Genomic DNA, 24751 nt, shown 5'->3' on the forward strand with positions numbered 1-24751 from the left:
GCACAAGCTATCAGGATGTTTTTCAAGTTGGCCGTGGTTAGATCCAGGTCACCTTCAAGAACTGTGCAGGCTGTGAGTAGGGATGGGTGAGGGACAGAGAAGGCACAGGAGTGATCACCCAGTACTTCTGTCTCTCACTGATCCTAGATGCCCCACAGAGCACCAATTCCCAATGCCTTCGAACTGTACAGTCTCACCTGGTGTGGGCTGATGGGGGAAGCCTCAGGGGGAAGGGAGGTGGTAATGGAGGTGTTTGGAGAGGGTGGGAAATGATGAGCTGCTATCGTGCAAACGCCCAAGCCCACAGAGAACTGGTAGCTGCAGACATCCTCACAGGTAAGGTCTGCAGTGGCTCACGAGAGGCAAATGACTCAGCACACAAGCTTCAGTGGGTGAACCGTGGTGGCCACATCACAGAACCATGAATGCTTCACATAGCTATTGAACAGATCATATCAGTTTCTAGGAAATAGTTGGCCCTGGGTTTGTTTGTCCGTGTACTTTGAGCTAATGATGAATATTGACATAGGTCTGACCACTTCTAAGCCGCAGTCAGGAGCACACACATTGACAATGCTGCCTCACACAGAGTAGCAAGGCAAAGCATCTAAAACATCACTAAAGCACTCCGCAACATCCTGATGATCTCTCCTGAAAATCCCGATCATGCCTGATTTGAGCATGATGAACTTGATAACATCTCTGTTATCAAGAGATGTTATCCCATTCTTCTCTCGGTAGTCTTCTGCAAAACCACCTTGCTTATAGAATAACCACCCTGGGCAAGATGAATGGCCTGGGCTTTGTCTCAGGGACAAAATGCACAGGCACACCAAGAAGTCCAGTCATCAAGATAGATACTTTAATGCAGAGAAATACTTTAATGCAAGATAGAAACCTTAGTTCAAGAAAGCCAGTGACCCCAACAGTTCAGAAAATTACTCCAATGCCGTGCAGTGATTAAAACCTGATCTATTGCATCACGAACCACACAGGTACAGGTTAAGAGTGGCTGCTGCTGCCTCCTGAGTTTTGTTACATGATTTCTAGACTCCCAATGTCACAGGCCCATCTGCCACTTTGTTGTCCGTGCCTGTGACATCAGCGTTCCATTTGTACTGCACACGAGAGGCCACATTAGCAAAAGTGGTGTCATTATTCATGCTAATTTGCAACTTGAGACACGGGGCTCACTTGGAAACTCATCTGTCTGAGTGCATACAGCTCCACCTCTAGCATGAGAAGCACATCCTCAGGAAATGGCACATTTAATTCTGGAAGTCTGAAGAGTATGAAACATGATGTGAATTCCCACTGGTTGAATCTGGGGTGCAGCCTCCATGTGAGGACACAGCCCTATAAAGCCAGCACTTGGTAGACTGAGGTAGGAGGGTTATAAGTCCAAGGCTAGTCTGGTCTACACAGTGAGTTATAGACCATCTTGAGCTGCATGAGACCTTGTCTCAAAAAGAAACAATGGGAAGTGGAAGGATATCTTAGCAAGTAAAGGCACCTTCCAGGCCTGCAGACCTGACTGTGATCCCCAGAGCTCAGAGGAAGAAAGGAGAGAACCAACTCTTGGAAGATGTCCTCTGACCTATACAGTATACCATCACACACACTGGGCGGGGGGAGAAAAAAGAGGAGGAAAGGGGAGAAGAAGAAGGAAGAGAAGGAGGAGGATGAGGAGGAGGAGGAGGAGGAGGAGAAGGAGGAGAAGAGGAGGAGGAGGAAGAGGAGGAGGAGGAGAGGAGGAGGAGGAAGAAGAAGAGGAAGAGGAGGAAGAGGAGGAAGAGGAGGAGGAGGAGGAGGAGGAGGAGGAGGAGGAGGAGGAGGAGGAAGAAGAAGAAGAAGAAGAAGAAGAAGAAGAAGAAGAAGAAGAAGAAGAAGAAGAAGAAGAAGAAGAAGAAGAAGAAGATGATGATGATGATGATGATGATGATGATGTTTTAAGAAAAATAAGAATCCAAGTTGTAGCTCAGGGATACTCTCTGAAGGAAGGTCTACAACATTTGTGGGTAAATCTGAATTCTTTAGTTTGATATCTAATTTGGTGATACACCATTTACTTGGACAGTCATCCCTTTCAAACCTCACTTTGCTAAGGAAAAGGAGCCTCCTGGAGAGTTAAGTACACAGGTCACCCCTAAACTCCTCAGGGCTGCACAGACCCAGGTCTCCTGCCTCCTCCTTAGCCACCAAACATTGGAAGGAGATTTTATCTGAGTTTGACTTTCAGAACTCTGGAAAAAGGCAAATGATTCTTATACCAGGGAACTGGGCTTATGGGGGAATACAGAGAAATTTCTTCTCAGCTGTGTTGCCAAGCTCCTCATGGGTGGAAGGAAATGGATGCTCATGGGCATGGAATCAGCTTCCTCTGGCTGATTACTTAGAGAAATCCCCAGTTAGAGGACTTAGTGTCACGCTGGCTCAGGAATTAAAGGTTCATTTTAAAGGTAAGTTATCAGGAGGCTGGAGAAGTGGCTCAGGGGTTAAGAACGAGTATGGCTTTTACAGAGGACCAGGCTTTCATTCCCAGCACCCATACTGGGTGGCTCACAGCTGTCTGTGACTCCTGTTCTTAGCACCCTCTTCTGCCCTCCGCAGGCACCTGCATGCACATGGCATACATTCATAAAGACATATATTTTTAGGAAAGCAAGCAAGCAGATAGGACAATCAAGAACACTCACTGGCATGCAAAGCCAAGGTCAGTCGCAGTAAGAGCCCACTCTGGGTAGTGACTCTTCCCAGATCAGTTGCTTTTACTTTCACTGAGCCAGGCCTGGGCTAGAAGGGCCTAGAGATTCCATTTTGGCTGACTCACAATCTGTCGGTCAAAGAGAGAAAAGCAACCAACCTAACATGTAAGAATTCTGAGCCCAGAACACCTGAGGTCAAAGGTCTGGGCATAGGCTTCTCACTCACAGGGGACACAGTCTCCTGTCTACAGCAGATTGTAAGCAGAGGGCTACCCACCAGCTAGCATTTCTGTCTCAGTCCCACCCACTAGGGATGAAAGATATTCACAGCTGGCCCCAGCTGGCCACATTTCAAGGACCTAGACCTTGAGTGTAGCTCTTCTCCCAACATCTGTAATGGTGGCTTCCCCATGCAAAGAGAATATGAGCCCTTGTTGCAAGAAACTCTTTAGTGTTTTGCCTTCCCTTCTTGATCTCTGGTCTCTATCGGCCTCTGTCTACCAAGGAGTTGCTTAGAGTCTAGGGAGGGAGGGAGGGAGGGAGGGAGGGGAGCAGAAAGACAGACGGAAAGGAAAGGAAAGGAAAGGAAAGGAAAGGAAAGGAAAGAAGGAGGGAAGGAAGGAAGAAGGAAAGAGAGAGAGAGAGAGAGAGAGAGAGAGAGAACAAATGGGCAGAAGGAAGGCAGAAAGAAATACAGACTGACAGATAGACAGGCAGACAGACAGATGGACAGCAGGAAGGAAGGAAGGAAGGAAGGAAGGAAGGAAGGAAGGAAGGAACCATTCACATTATTGTCCTAATTGAAAGTTCTTGCTAGCCACTTTGTACCAGCCTGCATCCCCCACCAAGTGCACCACTATGATGCACTTTCTCTTGTTATTTTTCCCTGTAGTACTGTCTTCCGAAATGTCAGAGTCTTGAGAGCCACATTTCTGAGAGCTTTACGGTCTCCAGATCCCCTACCATAGCAGCATCTTCACAAGCCATCCCTCTCATGACTCATATATAAAGGGAGAAGCTCAAATCTGCATGCCATTATAGCGTGTTGCACACCGAGGCAATGACGGTTCGGATATTACAGCCTCTCTGCCGACTCAAAACCCCACACTGGAGAAAAATCAAACGAGAAGCCTCCCCAATTATCGCAGGGAGCCCTTCTAAGAGTCTCTCCCCTGCTCCCGCTTTTGATCGCCCTGTTTATAAGGAAACAAAAGGCGTGTTTTCTTCAGCATTACACTTAATGTTTTATTGATGAAGGATCAGGAGCCTCTTAGATGTTCAGGGTCTAAACGACCTGAGGAGCAAAGCCTGCAGTGACTGAGGTGAGAACCAGGGAGACGGCAGCTGGACTGGCCAGCAGGTTGCTGATGAGCGCTTTGGGGCACTGGGACCATTAAGTGAGTGGCTTCTCAGGAACATCAAACGCATGTCATTAAAGGCTCCTTTCCCATCAAAGTCCCCGAGTTTGTGTGGAGAGCAGGAGAGACTTTTATGCCCACATTTTATGACGAGGAGAGAAAAGCTTTAATTTCTTGCCGCTGATATTTTTAAGTCATAACTCCTCTAGTAACATTCCAAAAATTGAGCACTAAGAGCTCTGCTAATTTAATCCCTAAAGGAGTAGAAATTAATGTCAAAAGAAAACTTTAGCTGGAAAGGTTTTGGGTTTTTTTTTTTAAGAAAAAAAAAAGGGTTTTAAAAAGAAATGAAGAAATGATGAGGTGGGCATGCTCACCTTTGCTCTTCTTTATCTGTGTCCTGATTCTCAACTCGCAGAAGGCTGAAATTTGCCTGAAATACCAATTCTATTCCAAGCACCTGCGCCTGACCTTTGTGTGAGGGAATTAAATGTCACACCAGTAGCTCCAGCAAACGCCTTCAGAGAGACCCTCATTTACAGGTGCTCCTGAGTTATCACAATGGAATTTGTCACATCCTCTGTCTCACGGTTGCAGTTTTCACTTTACTGAGCACTTTCAGAGCTCCACACACTTTTAAAAACTAGTGTTTTCACCACCACTGCCACCACCACTACCACCATCACCACCACCACCACCACCACCACCATCACCACTACCACCACCACCACCATCACCAATACCACCACCATCACCACCACAATCACCATCACCACCACCACCATCACCATCACCACCACCACCACCACCACCATCACCACCATCACCACCATCACCACCACCACCACCACCACCATCACCACCACCACCACCACCATCACCACCACCACCACCACCACCATCATCACCACCACCATCACCACCACATCACCACCATCACCATCACCACCATCACCATCACCACCACCACCACCACCACCACCATCACCACCACCACCACCACCACCATCATCACCACGACGACCCCAGAACCTTTAATTCTGCCTGTCTTCTCTACTCTTTTCTATGTGTTAAAGTGGAATAGTCATCTAGAACTTCCCCGGGTCTGTGTTCAAGGAAGAAAGCAAAAATATCACTTACAACCCAAGTAAGCACAACCACAGTGAAGTTCCGGGGATATCTCAGGATATTTTATGGTGTCTTTTGTTCGTGGGCCCATGTATAGTCTCTCTTCTATAAAAATAGCTGTATGCCATATAGATACAATGTTGCCACAGCTGTGCATTGCAATCTAAAAGAGCAGATCTAAGTCAATGGTCTCTGGACCATGCTGCCAAGCTCATTTGGAGTGCATAGCCCTAAGCTGCCATGCCCATGTATCTTTTCTGTACCTATAAAGACACCTGGCTTTGTTTACTCAGCTTAGCTTGACAAAGATTCACAGCAGTGAGCATCACTGCTGCTATCTCACCACAAAAAGACAGCGTAGAAGGTTCTGGGTGGTCCTTCATGTTCCGTGAACCTCACCATAAGTTTTGTAGCAATGAGTGTTCAATGCCGTGTACCTCAGAATGTGAGCTTTCCAGGGTGAAGGCTCACAAGATCTACAGAGAGAGGATGTAATCCACCTAGAGCCAAGACCAGTGCCAGTCCCAAGTCGCATTCGGCGCCTGCTCTAAGGTGTCAGATGTTTCTCCAGATAGCTACAGAATGTTGTCACACAGACCTCTGGAGGAGGGGCCAGGCATGGTGGCACCTATGACCCCACTGCTCAAGAGGCTGAGGCAGGAAGATGAGCTCCTGACTAGAAGTAAAGCAAGGCAATCCGTCAATAAAGAACAGAAAGCCTCTGTCCTGACTTTGATGGTCATTTGCAGTGAGCGCAGTCAGGCTTTTGACGTTCACCACATGTCTAATGCTTTTGACGTTCACCACATGTCTAATGCTTCCACTATTTCTTTTGCACAGGTGGGGTTCAGATGGGGTCTGACATAGTCCAGGTTGTCTCCAAACTTCCCTCATAGTCAAGGTTGGCCTTGAATTCTCATCCCCTGTCTGTGCTTCCTGAGTACTGGGGTTGCTGGTGTGTGCCTGGCTTGATTCCCATTGGTCCTTATAAATCACCTTTAACCACCGAGTCACAGTCCCTTCCCTGAAGTTTACTTTGTGAGGATCCAGTCACCTCCCCCCCACTCCAGTCAACTAAGGTCTGAAGACAATGTAGTCTAATGATAAAGGGACACAGACAAAGATAAACAGACAGAGAGACAGAGGGAAAGAGTGACATACACGCAGAGAAGAGCAGAGACACAGAGACAGGGAGAGAGACAAAAACAGAGAGACAGGGGTTGGGGATTTAGCTCAGTGGTAGAGCGCTTGCCTAGGAAGTGCAAGGCCCTGGGTTCGGTCCCCAGCTCCGAGAAAAAAAAAAACAAACAAAACAGAGAGACACGGAGACAAGAGGCAAGGAGATATGGAGACACAGGGAGACATGTACACAGAGAGACAAAGAGATACAAGACAAAGACACAGAGACAGAGGGAGACAGAAAGACAGAGACACACATGCAGAGAAGCAAAGATACAGAGACACACAGAGAGATGGAGGTAGAGAGAGACGATGACAGAGAGCATGCATTTACTCAGTCTATATTGATTACAATATATTAATATAATTGCTCTTTTGCATTAGTCTCTTAACTGTGCCTCATTGACAAATTCATACGAAGTATGAATATACAGGAAACATGCCATGCCTAGGGTCCAAGACATTGGTAATTTCAGCAATCTAAACATAGGCAAAAATGGCCGCCTAACATTTACTCATCCCCAGGCTCTCGAGGTTGTCGGGTGATATTACAGGAACCATGGGCTCCTTTGGGTACGCACTGGAGCCTACTCCATCCAGTGGTCACTGGTGAAGGAAGCAGGTGCTAGACCTAAAGAACAGGGAAGCAAATGACCCGAAGAACACAAAGGGACTTCTCGGGAAGTCGAAAAAGCCAGTACCTCTGAGATAGCTCTGCAGACAAAACCCATTGGCCACACAGGGCAAAGGGGCCAATGCTACCGTATATAAATTTTCCCTTTAAAGGCCTGGCTTTAAAAGACAAACAAACACAAAAAACATGAAACCTTTAAAACAAAAATGAAGTCACAGCCACTCTCAGAGTCATGACCTTGCAAGGACAATGAACTTCACTGAGCCACAGTCTGTCTACAAAATGGGGACAAAAGGCAGCTCTCTTCTAGTAAGCTGTGAGAACTGGCTGCTCACCCTGCAGGAATCACTCTCTAAAAGGGCATAAGCACAAGCCTGTACAGAAGCGGGACTGTTTCTCTCCCATCGCATACATACTACCAGATATTTACAGTCACAAAAAAAGGGGTGCATTTGACTTGGCCACTAGAAGACTGAGAATGATGATGTCATGGCTGAAAGGTGCTAGGTGTGTGCCTTAGCAGAGTGGTTTTCTTATCTAGTCAACTTCTTCAAGGAGAATTAAAAAGCACGAAACTCAGAATGTCCCTGCAGCTACTGTGAGACTCTAAGGACAGAACGCTATCTGTAAGCTCGACCTATCCCTGCATTGGTCAGTCAGTTGTTGATCCTGGCCTCTGGACCTCTGATTCTGCCACAAATATGCTTTGCAATCTTGGTACAACTTACAGAAAATATTTTTTTCTAGAAAGAGACAATGCAGGAGGGAGATGTTTTAATGGCCAGAATACAGTTATGGGTGAAACACTGGAAGAACTTAATGATTTTATCACATTATGTCTAGCTCAACTCAGATTCAAGACTCAAGTCTGAGGTTGGAGGAAGGCCACATGAGCTCGTGGAGTAAACCACCCTTGGCTCTCCTTGAAAACCCCAAGGTTGTGTAATATCACACTTTGTGCATCCAAAGAAACCCTCCCCCTCCCACCCACTTCCCCCATTGATTGCCTGCTTTTGAGTCATTTCCTTAGATTACCCTCATGATGGAGGTTGCTGGAGTGCTTGTCACAACAGTTTCTGTGCTTGACAAAGAAGACAGAGGCATGGATATCCAGAAGTTTACAAAATGTATTGTCCCAGAACATACAGAAAGTACCCAACACTCACGAGGAGAGGACAGACTAGACTTGCTTGCTTTCCCTGCTCCGAGAAGTCCTGGCTGACCAGACAGAGGGCAGGAATAAGAAAGAGGATAGACAACCGTCAGCATAAAGGCAGGAATGAGGCACACCTACAGCTGGTTCCTTTGAGACACCTTGTAAAGGTGATAAGAGGGGGGAAAGCCAACAGGCAGAGCCAGGTTCCAAGGGCTAAGTGAAACCCACACTGTAAGGTGCTCAAGACAAGCATCCTGCCCTCCCGCCCCTCCAGGACAGGTGTGACGTCCTCCATTCTTTACATTCCAAAGACCCACGGAGCCAAAAACTCACATCGGGCCAAACTCAGATTACAGAAAGTAGCCACAGAGGGAGAAATGCATCCCCTCTTTGCTGTTGGTAGTAACATCACCATTCCCTTCTTTGCTATCCATCCCATAATATGCATGCTCTGTATACTCAAAGGACAGAGAACAGCCAGAGGCCAGAGCATTAGTCACCTTTCCTGTCGCTAACCTGAAGGAAGAAATTTATTTTGGCTCACAATTTTCAGACTCGCAGTTTGAGGGCTCAGTTTACCTCCTTTTTCGTTAATGGGTTTCACCAACCCATGGGAGAGTGCCACCAACACTGACAGTGAGTTTCCCTGCCTTAGTTAACCCAGAAATCCTCTTCTGGATATGCCTAGAGTTCCGTTTCCATGGTGACTATAACGTCGTGAAGTTGAGTACCAAAATCAGCCACCGTAATTTCTGAATGAAAATGTCCACACAACTGGGAGAATCTTTCCCTGCCAGTCCCTCAGTGCCCACCAACCAGGTTGCTGGCAGCGTCACACAAGGCTATATCAGCCCTCCTATGGCCGAGCCAGCAGGCCCAACTGCTACGCTCCAACTTCATCAGGAGAACAAGGATATGGGAAAAGAAAGGACACAAGCCAAATCCGTTGCTACCCAGGAGAACCCCCATGTAAAGCTGAGTAAGGGAATAATTCCTCCAAGTTTGGCAACACATTTTTAATTCTTCTACCTGCCATTCTGTCCACAATTGCAAATCACTATGTTTTCCCCCTTGCAAGAGCATCAGCTCAGCACTGCCAGGGAAGTGGCCCCAAGGAAGGTATAACACAGGGGTCCCAGCTAACAGAGGCAGGGAAGCTGTTTGGAAGCACACCCAGGGGTGTTGCTGCCAATATGATGATGGAACTTACACAGACCAGCTTGGAAGTCCAACACTTGGCCCTTAACCTTGCCTCTTTAGAAGGGAAAGCCTTGACTTAGAAGGTGAAGGGTCAGGCTTTGAGGACACCTTTCTACTTCCTCTGATGCAGATAACTCAATCTATCTACATGCAGACTGGGAGCCATGTTTGACCCTTATCTTAACAACAAAGCAACTGCATGGGAATTGCTGCACACAGTTCCACATGGGGTCCACAGTATGTCTGAGACATTTTAGGCAACAAGACGGGGTAGGCATATTCTGCAAGCTTGTCTTAGAACCTGGTAGTGAAACATCTGTGGGCAGAGTCAGTATAGTACCAGAGTTACAGGCCTTTGTCATGCACTTGTGAAAGCAGGGCTCAGCGACCGTGGAGAAAGGCCTTGGTGACTCATGACCTCTGGGCCACATGGTTGATGAACTTCATAACTCCCACATGAACACCATTCCTACAGAGCTGAAGCCTCCCAATCTCTTGCAGAATGCAGACACTTATTTAGCTCTGTGTGGTGCTAAATGTGCTTCTCTCAGAAGGGTATGCCAAACTTCCGAAGCAGGAAACTTTCTTTTTTGGTATTAAAGAAATTGCCAGATTTTTTTTCTCTCCACTTAAATGAAAATAGCTTCACAAAATGGTAGAAGACTGAGGCTGTATACTTTTGTCCTAAATTAGCTATCCACAGTTCAAGACTTAAAAATTAAGACAGATTAGAAGACGGTCCAAAAACTGCGAAGATGGTTCAGTTGGTAAAATGCTTGAGGTGCAAGCAGGAGGTCACAAGTTCAAATCCCTGGAGCCCACATGGAGAAGCCAGGTGTGATGGTGTATTTATAACCCTGCTGCTGGGGAGGCAGAGAAAGGAGGATTCCTGGAGCTCAGTGGTGAACCAGCCTAGCCTAATTGATGGGTTTCAGGTTGAACGAGATAGAGACCTTGTCTTAAAGGAAGTTGACAGCATTCCTGAGGATGAATCCCAAGGTTGTCTTCTAGCCTTCCCATGCACACATGCATGCACCCAAATACAGTGTTTTTAATCAATTTCATAGTGTCATTGTTTGTTCAAACAATTCTCCGGGTCAGCCAAGTGACCCTGAACAAATGAGTTTCTCATTTGAGCAACACACAGTAGGTTCCTCAGAGTTAACCCCAAAGCTTCTCCAGACTGGGAAGAAAGACTCTGTCTGCCTCCTTCTAGGGTCAGACATGGGCCATGTCAAAGGCCAGTTTACATGGAAATAACAGACTACATGCACAGTTTCATCCTCATGCACATGCACACACACATGCACATGCACATACATGTTCACATACACACATGCACACCCACATATTCACATGGACACACATGCTTATACACATGCATATGTGCATGTTCATGCACACTCACACACATGCAAATATGCTCATGAACACACGTGTTTATGTATACACACATGCACATGTGCATATATTCATGCACATGTGCACACACACATGCACACGCATGCTCATGCACATGCACACGTATGCATGTGTGCCCTTACACAGTCAGCATGATAGGATCACATTTCACCAGTGCAATTTCTTTCCTTTTTAATTTTTGTTTTGTTTTTGCAGTCATCAATACCCCACCAGGACTCCTGTGTGTACTTAGGGCTGTCCACAGGTAAAGTGTCTTAGTCAACTATGTCAGGTATACCCTAAAAAGACCCCAAATCGGGTCTTGTTAAATGTCAAACCTGAGATAGATGGCTGAGGTGTTTATTTAACAAAGTGGACCTGGACTCTAAGTTCTCCCAGCATCCCTTAGGCCCTACTTGCCAGAGGGTATGATCAGCATACCCAGCCCTCTATCCCCAAACTCTCCAGCCCAGGGCTGGGATGCCCTTCCCCTATAATCCAGCCACTTTAGTACCTTTGACATCCTGGCTGCTGCATCGTGGCCCAGCTCAGTCTGGTCATGCTGACTCTGGACTCTCCCAGATGTCTGTGCCCATGGCTATGCTTCCCACATATCTACCATAAACCGTGTCCTCCAGCACTCCTAGGAGCAGCATGTCCTATCCTTCCCTTTTCATTCCCTTTTCATTCAGGTCCTAATGTTCTGCTGTCAGCTGGCAACATTCTTAACAATGTTAACAAGTCTAATAAGTGCTTTTTTTTTTTTTTTCAAATTGTTACTACTCTGATCCCAGTGCTCTTAGATCAGGCTCTCTAGATGTCCCTGGAGCTACAACATCTCAAAAGAACCATAAGAGGGAAAGAAGGGATAGGGGCGAGCTTAACAGTTGATGTTTTTAAGTAGTATCCTTTCTGTTGGATCCGCTGGTCTCTCCCATCCACAGCCCAAGTCTCCAGTCCCCACTGTGAGTCTAAAGGGACCCAGCAAGCCAGAGCGAGGGTCCCCCCACTCCCCACCGCCCACATCCCATTCCCCACCCCCTATTCCCCACCCCACCCCCACGCCACCCCCAGCTACTCTCACAGCTCCAAAGTCAGGTTAGGCTGCCTCTTCTTTTCTACCATGTGAGAATCCAAAGTCTTCATCCAGAAATCAACTGTAGAGAATTGCTGTTTGAATCTCTCCCAGAACTGACTCTCAGCAAGAACTCAGCAGAAAGACAATGACATGGGAATTTATAAAAAGGTAGCCTGGGAATGAAACAGGCCAGTTTGGAAGATGGGAGAGATTAAATCAAAATGTGTGTTGGGGAGGTGGGGGCAGCTATGAACTAGAAGGAGGTATTTGGCGGAGGTGTTTGAAAAAATTGCTACATCTATTTTAAGACATTTATTTCAAAAAGAGAGGAAAAATAGCCTATATTTCTAACGTAAAGAACATCGCCAGGAAAAAAAAAATTGAGATAGTCTTCTGTTGGCCTGAGATTTTCACAGGGCTAATGCAGATGTGGGATCTGAGTTATATATAGAAGCTGAGTCCATCCGAGGGCAAACTCTGAAGAGAAGAGAGATTACTAATGATGGTCGGGAAGCCACCTGGGGCCCTAAGACTCAAAAGAATGCAAACCATATGCCATCCTGATCAACACTGGTGCTCCTGGAAGATAAATTGCAGACAAGTCTAAATTCACCAGATTTCTCACAATTAGAATGTGTAAAGTTTACAAAATAAGCAATGTGTAAAATTCCAAGAAAAATACCATTGACTATTTCCAATGTATCTCATGACCTATTTCCAATGTATCACAGGGGATTTTTTTTCCCTCTTCATGTTCCTTACGTGATATGGAAATCAATGGAGCCCCAACATGACTAGTAAGAAGGTCCGTGTGTTCCACTTGAAAATGGGCACGTGATGGTCCATGCTAACTGTCTAGAATCTCTTGGCTAATGAGTCTCTGCATGTCCCTACAGAATGCCATTTTACTATGTTAATTGATATGAGAAGACCCATCTCCAACACGGGTGAGACCATTCCCTAGACAAGGAGTCCTGGATTATGTAAAAAGGAAGCGATCTCCCCCTTTCTTCCATGACTATAGATGTGATGTCACCAGCTCCTTAGCTTCCTTCACTATGACTCCTGAATCATGGTGGACTGTATCCAGAGATAAACCCTCCAGTCAGAATTCTGGAATTTTGGGTTCTTTAAAGAACGCAGAAATGTTTTAAGACTGTGTCTTTGTTTTAATCCCAGGTGTGGGGATGTGGGGTGGGAAAAGGCAATCCACAAGGAAGCAGAGGCCAGCGATGAACCCTTTCTCCCTTAAGTTGTTCTGTCAGAGCTCTGTATCTCAGCAATAGGGAAAGACACTAAAATAGGGAGCTTAAAAATAAGTACAGCCTGACAGCGGGTGTGTACCAACCACTCAGCGTGACTATTGATAACTTTCAATTGGCTCTGAAATGTTCCTCCTTTAAGATCTACTAACTGCTATCATGATCTTTATCAGGAACTGAGTCCTCACTCCTTTGGTAGGCTCACCTGAACCTTGTCTCCCCTCTTCTTCACAGCCCTGCACAGTGATAAATTATCTACTACTTCCCTGACACATGCACTCTGTATGGAAGCCATAGAAGAATTAATCTTACATTGGCTCCACCTCTACCATCAACACTCTGAGTGGCAGGGACCGTATCTGTCTCCTCAGCAGTGTCTGACAGGTAACTACATGTCCACCAGTGGGAGTTTCAATGCTTTGTGCTGGGGATTTAAAGGAGTAGAAGGCATGGCCACTTATAATGTCACCCTCATAGAGGACAGGAAGTTATAGGACTCATCAAATGTGTGGCTGTTGATGATATATACAATGGCTTTGATCAGGACAGGGACTCTTGTTCTCTGGGACTTAGGACATCCTTTCTTATTCAGATCCCTGGGAGCCAAGTGAGACATGGAAACAGTTGGTCTAGAGTCAAGAAAACCCAACAAGACTGAAGTAAATTTTGCCCAGTGTCTCCACAGACTATTCCATGGGAGAGTAATGATAACATGTGACTAGGACGTAGGGGTGAGGGAATCAGATCAGAAATGAACCCTGGGAAGCCATCTAGAGACCTGGGAAGGAAGGTTGCCTTTGTCCATACTTCTGTGGGACCCTTTATGCTCTCGAACAAGAAAAATAGCTAGGACTGTGTTATTTCCAATTATTTCTTACAGAGATTCAAGTGGATATGAGACTGGTATAAAAGGTAGTGGGTATCTTCCAGAGTATGACAGAAAATGAGAAATTTAATAGAATGGGAAATGTGGAAGAGAAAACAAGCCTGGTTTTTGCTCAAGAGCACTGGGATTTTCAACAAGATTAATTTCAGGTCACTCAGCTCCCTAACGAAAAATGAATGCTTTCAAGCCAATAAAACGTGGCAGTAAGACCCAGGTACTTGGAAGGCTGCAGTAGAGGGGTCATTTGTCCCCAGAGGTCTGAGGACAGTGATACTGAAAGCACCTGCCTTGAAGGTTGATGGATGAATGGATAGAAGATAGGTAGACAGACAGACAGACAGATATATAGGTTGATATAGATGACTCATAGATGCCAGATAATATAGATAGATAGATAGATAGATAGATAGATAGATAGATAGATAGATAGATAGATAGATAGATGATAGCTAAAATGGGCAACCAATGAAAAATTAAAATGAGCACATTAAGGAGACTATGCTATTCACATCATTTAAGTCTTTGACCTCTACGTATAACTGTAGTCTTAGCTCTTAAACTAGCATGAAGCCCATGGGAGCAGAGCCACCACATCCAACTGTACAGGTTGTACACAGCCAACTCTGGGGGCATCACGGATACCTCTGGGGTGGTAGGTGAGTCACCATCAGAATCACTCAGAGTAGAGAAAGTTGAGGTTTTATGTTTGTTATCTGCTTATGGTGAGGAGTACTAAAGATTACACTTCATAAATAGCTAAAATCAGGACTGATGTGAACTTTTCCCTTTCTAGGGCTGTTGTAGGACTCTTATAACTGCAAATTGCCTTGAAACCCTCCCTAACGGCATGCCTTGAAAGTATTACTATGCCACGTCAGATGCCTCTCGCTCCGAGAAGTGGACTTTAGATCACACAATCTGTCTGGAATTAATTGCACCTCCCCACAGCAGGTAACTGGCTTTTAATACACATACGGTGCATGACAGCTAAACCATAATTTGGAAAGAAGCAAATGTGTACGTGGTCTACATTCAACAACAGGTTTAACCAGATGGAATATTAGAGACCCCAAGGTCCTGTGGATATTACTCTATTGTCCTGTTAGGATCTGCAAGCGGCCTGAGAAACCCAAACAGAGCTGTGGTGATGACAGCATCATTGTTAGGGCAATGACAGCTGAGTGTGGAAAGTCAGAGAAAGGAGGGGGAGACAGTGATGATAGCAACAGAGGGGTCCTTGGACACAGGACAGCATGGCGTCAAACCCCCCATCATAACAACTCTGAGGTGGTTCTGTTCCACTTGGAGCTCTTTAAACTGTGGGGAAAGATCAGAATCCTTAAAGGAAGCCTCCATACTCTTGACCCAGATGGGTGTGCGAGGGTTTCTGTGCCTGTTCCTGTATTTTGAGTACTCAGTCCTCAGTAGTGCAAGCATCAGCACTGAACAAGGCTCAGGCTCCGAGTGTGACTAGTTCATGGACTCGGGAATGTCTCTGCGTGTACAATCAGAACAAGAAATCCCCATGTACAATCAGCCTGTCTGCCAGGCCCAAAGGAAACAGCATTACCTAACAAGAATATAATACATGTAGACAACTTCCTTGTTAGAGTTAAGTGTAATTCCTTAATGTTTTGTTTGCTGGCCTCAGAGTTGCTATGTAAGCAGAGATGACCTTGAAGTCGTGATCCTTCTGCCTCCATCTGTCTATCTGGAGCTGGCAGTACAGACATGCACCGTCATGTCCCATTTATGTGTTTATGGCAAAGCCTGGTGTAGGATATCAAGCGCTCTACCGATTGACCTGCACGACGAGCTCAATCCACTTTTTCCATATTGGACTCTGGGCACCTGACAGACTTATGCATCAGCTTTTGAAGATAGTCATAGGAAAACGGAAGATATGTTCTCTTATTGCATTTTTATTCCTGTTTTATTTAGATGAATGTTCATCTGTATTGTCATTCCCTGCAATTATGTTTAAAAAAAATAATGTAGCTAGTCACCTCGCTAAGCATTTGGGGTCACATGACTGCTCTTTGGTCAGTCCTATCTAAGACAAGTTTGGATTTTAGTATCAGGATGAGCTTTCTCTCAAGTCAGCTCAAACCCCAGCCCAGTTACTGGATAGTCAGAAACAGATGAGTGGCTGGATGACTGAGGTGTGTCTGACACCTGACCCTTGTCATAGCCAGGACTGAAAGAGAAGGCAGAAACCATGTGTAGAGAGGTGCTCCTACAGACCAAGTCTCACAACATTACACTGTGAAAATGGCTTTGTTTGTGTGTGAACAATCTACCCTGTTTCCCAACCAGATCTCTGTGCAGGGGTCTGTTGTGCATGGGGGCTTGCTTCCATACCCTGCGATTCTAATTTGTCTCTGTTTTGTTTAGAAGGTGGCAGGTTAGGAACAAAGTAGGAAATACGGGAGTTTAGTGGGTGATTGATGTCCCCGCTGGCAAAGCCATAAATCTGGGCAACTGCTTTCCCTCTCAGAATGACAAGTCATGCTGTGAGATCCTGACACAGAGATTCGGAACTATTCATGAGGCACAAACAGTAATGGGTAGATTAATGCCTAATGTGACACGTGGGTTGAATTGGTCATGTAAAATAGCCCAAGGGGTGTGGCAGGCTAGTTTGGTTCGAAGTACAAACTTTTATATTTAGACTCCATTGAAGGTAAATGTGTCTGTGTACCTCACTTCATTTTGAAGACTGGAAACAGCGTAGCCAGAATACAAAGGTGAGATCAGCAGGGTAGGGGGTGACTATCACAGGGCTGTGGGTGTGGCAAGGTCACCCCAGGAAAATGTGTTTAGGTTGGTCACCTTCCGTACATTAATCCAGTCCTGTTTAAGATAATTAAACATCCAAACATATTTTGGTACCTAAAGTAGCCAGATGTGAAGGCTGATGAGATGACTTAGCAAAATATTTTGTAAGCAAGCATGAGGGCCTGAGTTCAAATCCCAGGCACTGACATAAAAAGTCAAGCATGACAATGAATGCCTGAAATCTGAGTTCTAGGAGGTAGAGACAGCCAGATCCCTGGGGCTTATTGCACAGCCGGCATAGCCAAGGTGTATGCTCCAGGTCATTCACAGGAAATGGGCAACTATAAAACACAACCAGAAGTGGTCCTCTGGCTTGCACCACATGCACACACAAGTACATGCACCCTCCCACATGTGAAAACACACACACACACACACACACACACACACACACACACAACTACTCATAAGGAAATATTAAGCAAACCCATCAAACGTCTTAATTTAAATACCTGTTTTCATTGTCTTAACGATATGATAATTATTGATAGTCAATTTTAAGTGTTGTTTAAAATATTTACATCTACAACCTGCCTTCCGTCTGTTTAGACATATTTTTCCTCCAACAATATGCTGTGATTTACATCTTGGCTGCCTGTCTCCATGCCAGAAGCCCTACTATGAAAGATCTGCGTAGACTTTCTCCTCTCACACAGCCAAGCTACTTTCCTGTGTCAATACAACAGAGCTGACTTCCAGCTGGCCCCAGCTCTGCCTGTCTGTGTCCTTCTTGTTTGGATTCCATGCAGCAATTCTGAGGTGAGACAGCCTCAGGGGATAGGAACAAAGATTCGGTCTGTCCCCGCCAACCCCCATCTCAGCTCTTATACCTTTCCTAGTGTTTCCCAAGTGCTCAGTGTTCTACCTCTTGAAGATTTCCCCCCACCTTTTCTCCTTTTCTCTTGCTTCTGTGGGAGCTTGCGTTCTGTGTGCCTGGCCATACCATAATCCCCATTTCCCACTTACAAAAAAATGTGAGTGGCGCACGCAGGTTTTAGACCAAGAGCAAAGAACAGAATGCAAACCCCATTCCCTGTTCACACATCCTACAGCAATAAGAATGTCCAGAGAGGGTTGGGGATTTGGCTCAGGGGTGGGGGGCTTGCCAAGCAAGGGAAAGGCCCTGGGTTCAGTTCCCAGCCTTAAAAAAAAAAAAAAAAAAAAAAAAAAAAAAAAAGAATGTCCAGAGAACAGAGCTCCGGAACATCAGTCATAACAGCTGGTCATCCACACTGGAATACCACTAATTCATTTATGTGCTGGACACAAACCAGGCTCCGCCCCTGGAGTCCAGTCTTCCTCATCAGCGAATCGATGGGCCAGGAAGAATGCTTCAGTTCATACAGCGTGTATCTAGAGGTTGTTACCAGCATGCTGGCTCTAGCTGGACTTAGGGAGCTGGCACTCGAATAGAATACACCCATAGCCTTAAAACTCCTTGCAGAAAAGTCATTTGAAATCAGTGAGAAACTCTGACCTGAAGCTGGTAATTCTGTGTGTTTAAATGGTGCCTACACCCATGGGACTGAGAACCGAGGAAGCACAAACAAATTTCACTATAGCAAGACCTCTCAGGGCACTGGGGAAGAAATTAATCTAAACACTAGCGCAGGGACTGTGTCCATCACAGACTCGGGAGACTCGCCTGACATAAGCTTGGATCTTCTTTTCATGTTGATCATGCCACCTCCACTAAACATTTAATAAAATCGATGGTGAGTCATTTACTTAGCTTTTCTGTCTGGAAAAAAATAAATAAATACCGCACTCTGCCTTCATTCAATCTTAGAACTCAAGAGAAGAAAACATTGGGTGCTGTAATCCTGAGCTTAGTTAATGAGATGCAGACTGGGAAGGCGAGTTTTATGACAATCCATTATGATTACCAGGCCTGAAAGCACGCTTTTGTGTTTAACCTCGGAACCTAAATTGTAATCACAACCCAGCAAGTCTTAATATTCCCAGTTAGAGGAAGAATAACGTCCACCAGTGTGTGGCTTAACATGAACAAAGTCCGAATTTGACAATGACAGTGCGAAATCTATTTCTTTATACAAATAAGGCATGGTAATAAATGTTCTAAGTGGGTCTCACTAGGTCATTCCTAGGTCATGTGCTCCCCTAAATGAGGTTAGAATTACATAAGAAATCAAATTGCCATTTGGCCTTCTCCTGGAAACACCACAGTTGCCTGTAACTTTCAGAATCCATGCTTAACCACTGTCTGAGCTACTCAGCTCTTCCACAGACCCAGCCATGCACACAGAGCACTAAACTCCAGTTCACCTCAGCAGTGGGGTCCTAGGAGCCCACTATAGCACTGGTTCTCACCTTGGTTCCTGTCATCTCTCTGACTCTCCACACTGTGTGACGCCCAAACCTCTGTTACATGATATTTTTAAGCAGTATCTATGTCTGAATATAAAGTCCATGCGTCTTTTATCCATCTTCCCTAGTATGCAAGTGGGGAACAGTCAGTCCCAGCTTTCCTCTTTCCTATAAGACGACGACGGTCTTCAGGTGAGAGGCAATAGATCTGTTTTGGTGCCTGGGATACATATGTGTGTGCACACATAGGCTCTTGAACGTCTTTTATCTTGATTCAACCATGTCTTTACCTGGCATAGTCTTTTCACTGTGGCCAATGTCTACATGGACCAAAGATCCTCATTCCTGATGCTGGGCTAACCCATATCACCTAAGTCAAAACAAGCAGAGAGCCCAGGACAGAGTTCTGGGAAGGCTTAGGGTCTCGTGTTTACGTCACAGCTGTTGCCCAATATATTATGTAGTCTGATTGCTTTCCCGTAACTTTCCAAACATGGCAATAGTTCATGTCATGTTTTAAATTCATGCTCCATTAAAATCTCATCTGTAGCTCTCCTGAGTTGGGGTTTTTGAAAAGGCACTTAGAAGCAACCCCCAGGTGAGGAACTAGGACAGACTTGCTCCCAGGAATCCTCCTCTTCTTTGCGAATGGCGCTTCATAACCTTGGGTTTTGCTGGGAGAATTTCAAATGTGGTTACTAGACTTAAGTCTACATTTTGATCCCAGTCCATCTCCTGGATTGCTCCAAGCACATCTGACATACTGTAATACGAGTGTGAAAATCAGATGTACCCGGTCAGCCACGGCTCTCACACGGCCCTAAATTTGGACTTTATTTCCAACCAAACATTTACTGTACTTAAACTGTTCTATTTGACCATATGTCGTTGCCCTGATGATGATGAAGAAGAAGAAGAAGAAGAAGAAGAAGAAGAAGAAGAAGAAGAAGAAGAAGAAGAAGAAGAAGAAGAAGAAGAAGAAGAAGAAGAAGAGGAAGAAGAACTAAATAAATAATGGTTGGTTCTGAGATATGAAAACCACATTGCATTAAGTTGTCAGTTTAAAGCCAGCTTCAGGACTGGTTTCCTGTTCTTTCCCCTTCAAGGCCAAAAGTCCCCAAAGTGCAGAGCTGACCCCAGGGACCCTTTGGCCTTTCAGGGTCTTTTCTGCCCTGCCCAAGTTTGCATTAACTCAACGGAAAGCTAGATAACTCTGGAATTTCTACACACACACACGCCCCAGCCCAGAATAACCCTGAGGACAGAGGGAGATCAATGTCTCTGCTGTGACCAACAGCTATTCATATAAGCCTATTATTGACTATGTGCTCCAATCCTGCCTAGGAGTTATTAACCCTGGAAGCCATTTGTAGTTCATCCAACTGAAGAAAACCTCTGGGATTTGGTGCCCTCCCCAGTACCTTGGCTGCTTGTCCCTTTTATTAAATGTTTAAAGCAGACTTAAGTTTTAGTCAAAGGAGAAATGTCTCTTTTCCAAAGAACAATGGCGGCCAGGGACTTGGAGATGGGCCAGCAGGGGGAGCTCAGGGCAGTGGTGTGAATGAGAAGCCAAGCTTGGTGCAAGGAGAAGTTGGGGTGTGGAAGGACAGGGGACACAGACGCAGGGTCTTCATCCTAGGGACTTTTACCCACAGGGTTTAGGGAATTCACACTCTGGCTGTGACACTAAGTCACTGACAGTTGGGGGCAGGGTAGGGAGTGTGAGGCTGCCCTAGTTACAGGGTCAACAGAAAGGAGGTTGTGACCCTAATTGTGGTTTGAACTCTGGGACAAGGCTCTTCCCTGGAGACCCACACAGTCATCTGCTCAGCTGGGTGTCCAAGGAGAGGCACTGGAGGACTTCTCTATGCATGAGCCTCAGCACGGAATGAGTGATAAGACGCTGTCTCAGATCGATGACTGGACACAGGGGAGGGTCCCTGGTGTGAGGTCCGTCTGCAGAGCCTGCAGTTTCTAGGCCCCTCCTTGATGAGAATCCATTGAGTTCTGAATGGGAAAAGCTGTCCACACAGCCATTCCCTTCTTCCTGTAAGCAAGGCAAGGAGTCCATAAGCCTCCTGCTTCTAAAATCTTAGTGAACCCAGAAGAAAGCCCCTCCCCAACAGGCAAAAGAAAAGAGATCTTGTCCTCAATGCCCTTGGTCTTCAGAGCCCTGCTTCCTTTCCCTGGATTCTCTACCTCCTTCTGCCCCTCCCTCTCCAGGTGTTCAAGGAACCCCACATGCATTCGAACAGCACCAGGAATCACCCGTGTACCGACTACTTCAGTGTGACAAGGCTAGCCCCAGATCTGGATGATGGTCTTGAATCAGTTGGTCTACTTCTCTGTGCCTCAGTTTCCTCCTCTGTCACTGGCTGCCCAGGGTATGGAGAGGCTCACGGAAGGGGACACGTGTGGGAGTGCTTGGCACTGCTCTCAACATTTACACCATGAGGCAACCAATGGCTGTCAGTGTGGCTTCTGTTCCCAGGGTTGCCAGGAGACTCCCATCTCCCAGCCCGTATCCACCCTCCTCCTCCCCCAAGCTCTTGGCTCTATCCCAAGTCCTGTGCCTGGGTGCTGCACCACCTTGCCCTTCTGCCTGTTGTTTGTATCCAAAGCCGTCCATAGAGGGGAGAGGAGCCGCCAGGAGGCATTTGATTTCCGAAGTTGTTAATTCTACTCTAGACTTCCAAAAAAAGATCACCCATCTGTCAAACATTTAAGAAAAAAAAACCAAAATACAAAGAAGATAACAGATCTCTCAAAGTAACTAAGTATCAACCGAGGGGAAATGAAAACAAGAGTTGACTGGGCTTCTCGTTGAAAGGGGATAGCATTGTATAACCCCAAATCTTCTTGTGGGAGAGATTACAATCTCTTTTTAAAAGAAAAATATGCAAGCCACCAGTTTGCCCCAGCATAATATGTTCTATATACATTTAATCAGAAAAGGGTCTTGGGTTTGAAAATGAGCCCTTCTGACAACACTCCCCTGGTGCCCTCAGGAGGCTCTCTCTCTCTCTCTCTCTCTCTCTCTCTCTCTCTCTCTCTCTCTCTCTCACACACACACACACACACACACACACACACACACACACACACTCAAGCTTGGACCCCACATGTTTCCCAGGGCTCTGATTAACTGATTAGCAGCAAGCCCTGTCACAGACAATGATTCTGCAGGCGCTGCACCCCAGCATAAATCCTCACCCCTTTCCCCACCTCTCTTCTGAGACTGGATTTCCCAGGTGGCTAGCACTGTCTGCTAACATTCAGATTGTGTCCCAAGGAAACACGTGAGGACACACTCCCTGGAAAAAGCACAAATGTTCGTGAGAGAATCAAATAACTGGCTCTCTCTTCAGAGGTACAAAACCCAAAGTCATAGATCAGAAACAATATACCTATATCCCTTTCTCTTTCTAAGACTAATTTCAGAAGTTGCAAACTTAGCAAATTTCTACACTGCATTCAAACCAAGCTATCAGGACAGTCTATGCTGAAAGCAAATTATAACAAGATCCATTTACCCCTCAGCCCCACTAGGTACCCTTTGGGTTTCTGAGAATCCCACAGGGACAGAGCCTTCTCACTCCACAGTTCCCTGTGTGAAGGCAAGGATTGCTTACCTCACTCATGTTGGCCTGACTCCGCAGCTTGGTCCCACAGAACAGCTCAGAAGGCAATGCTCAGGGGTGGCTGCTTCTCTGGTCCTGGCTTTTCTCTTAAAAAGAGCTGCTGGGTGGCATCATGCCTTCCGCCAACCAATGAGATGCATTCACCTGTCTGAACGCCTGCAGACATCCGAGAGTGCAAAGAGCCACCTAGTGGAGCACAGTGGAACTGCGTAGCAGGGACCAAGGAATTTGCTGTACACCGGAGCATCCACCCTAAAAGGATTCTACACCCTACCGCAGAGATACTGCTCATTCCATTTTCACGGCTGCTCAAGTCACAATAGCAAGGAAAGAGAATCATTCTAGATGTCCACCAGCAGTTAAAAGGATAATTAATTAAGCTGCAATATGGAAGATTTTAAGCCATGAGGGGGAAAAAATGAATCAGGACATTTGCAGCAGGTAGAAGAAAATGGAAAACATTACAGAAAGTGAGGTAAGCCAGACTCAGAAGGACAGATGTCTCTGCTCATATGGAGGCCCTGACTTCCACTTGTTAAATGTTGAATGCTTATTCGAATGAGGGGGGAGGGGTTCGAGGTATGGGGGTGGGGAAGGTAAAATAAGACCTGTGATATGAGATTGGACAGGGAATACTGTAGAAAGGTAGAAAGGCATAAATGAGGAAGCAGGGCAAAGAGATGGTCAAGAAGAAGGGGTGGGGACGGCCAACTGAAACCCAGGATGTCTGAAATGCCACAAGGAGACCTGTTGCTTTAGAAGGTTTCTTTTGTTTTTGTTTTTGTTTTTTTTAATTTAAAGGAAAGAGAAACATAACAGTCACAGGCACAAGACTGCCACAGGACTGCCTCTGTTGATGGATTGAGAGGTGCAGGACTCACACCCTCTGGGACTAGATCTTACGTGTCTGTAATTGACAGGTTCTGTTTCCCAATGGAGAGCAATGGGAAGCCTTGTGTGGAGTAGTTCTTGTCCCTCTGGGCTCCTAGCTGTTCCCCACTCACCTCTGGGTGCACCAGACTCAGACTTTAGAGTTGACCATCCTCTGTTTAGAGTCCACCCCATCTGTCTGTCTGCTTGGACCCTAGGGTGGAAGGACAAACATGAACAGTTGTGTGTTGTGACCTTTGGAGTTCAATAGACTTGAATCCTACTTGGCAGCAACAAGAAGGAAAACAGCTTTTTTCACTTAGGGGTTGTGATAGCCCTACCTAGGGGCAGGACCCCATAAAAGGTCTCTTCTCCTTGCCCCAACTAGACTTTGAGGAAAGCAGCTCTATTTTTATCCCCCTCACTTCAGACCTTGCTCTTTTTTTTTTTTCTATCAGTCTAGACCTTGGGAGATGGGGAAGTGTGGCGTCTGCTAGACAAGAAGCATTCGCTTATGTCCTAGCTGGTCCTGGTGAACATCAACTTAATTAGCAAGACCATTTCAAGCCCCCCACAACCTTTCCTAGTGCCCACAATACCTATCCTAGCATGTCCTGTACCCAGAACGACCTGCATGATAGCCCTGTCTACTGATTCCCTCTTCTCAGCTCAGCTGCATTCTCCTCTCCAAGTCGTCAGCTTTCTGTTCCCAGTTCTAACATCATGGCATCCTCTATGTGTCTCCAAATAGAACAGATAGGCCAGCAGCTCTAGTATACACATGTGCATGAGAACAGGAAGCAGAAGACCAGAGCCTACAGCACCTATGGGTGCCCAACCTCTTAACCCAGGGCCACTGTCACAGACAACATGCCTTCTAAGTAGAAACACTGGATGTTCACCAGGATGCATATTTCACAGAGTGGACAGCACGGTATATAATATGTGCATACATGTATGCCCCATACATATGTATTACATGTACATATTGTATACCACATACATGTTAGCTGCATGTCCCAACCATATACATAAAGACAACATCTTCTTCATCCTCTCCTTCCTAATCCCTTCTGTGCTCCCAACT

The 24751-nt window shown here is 45.9% G+C and overlaps 1 protein-coding gene across 1 annotated transcript in view; it reads right to left on the minus strand.

Moving 5' to 3' along the window:
- Pcp4 (Purkinje cell protein 4) overlaps positions 1–22910 on the minus strand; it is a 59488-nt gene extending 36578 nt beyond the window's left edge. The window contains exon 1 of the mRNA XM_032900362.1: positions 22786–22910. Within this exon, the coding sequence (XP_032756253.1) occupies positions 22786–22794 (9 nt within the window). The 5' untranslated portion in view covers positions 22795–22910. The remainder of the gene's footprint in view (positions 1–22785) is intronic.
- Positions 22911–24751: the final 1841 nt, after the last annotated feature.

Source organism: Rattus rattus, chromosome 4 (assembly GCF_011064425.1).
Source record: "Rattus rattus isolate New Zealand chromosome 4, Rrattus_CSIRO_v1, whole genome shotgun sequence".
Lineage (NCBI taxonomy): Eukaryota > Metazoa > Chordata > Mammalia > Rodentia > Muridae > Rattus > Rattus rattus.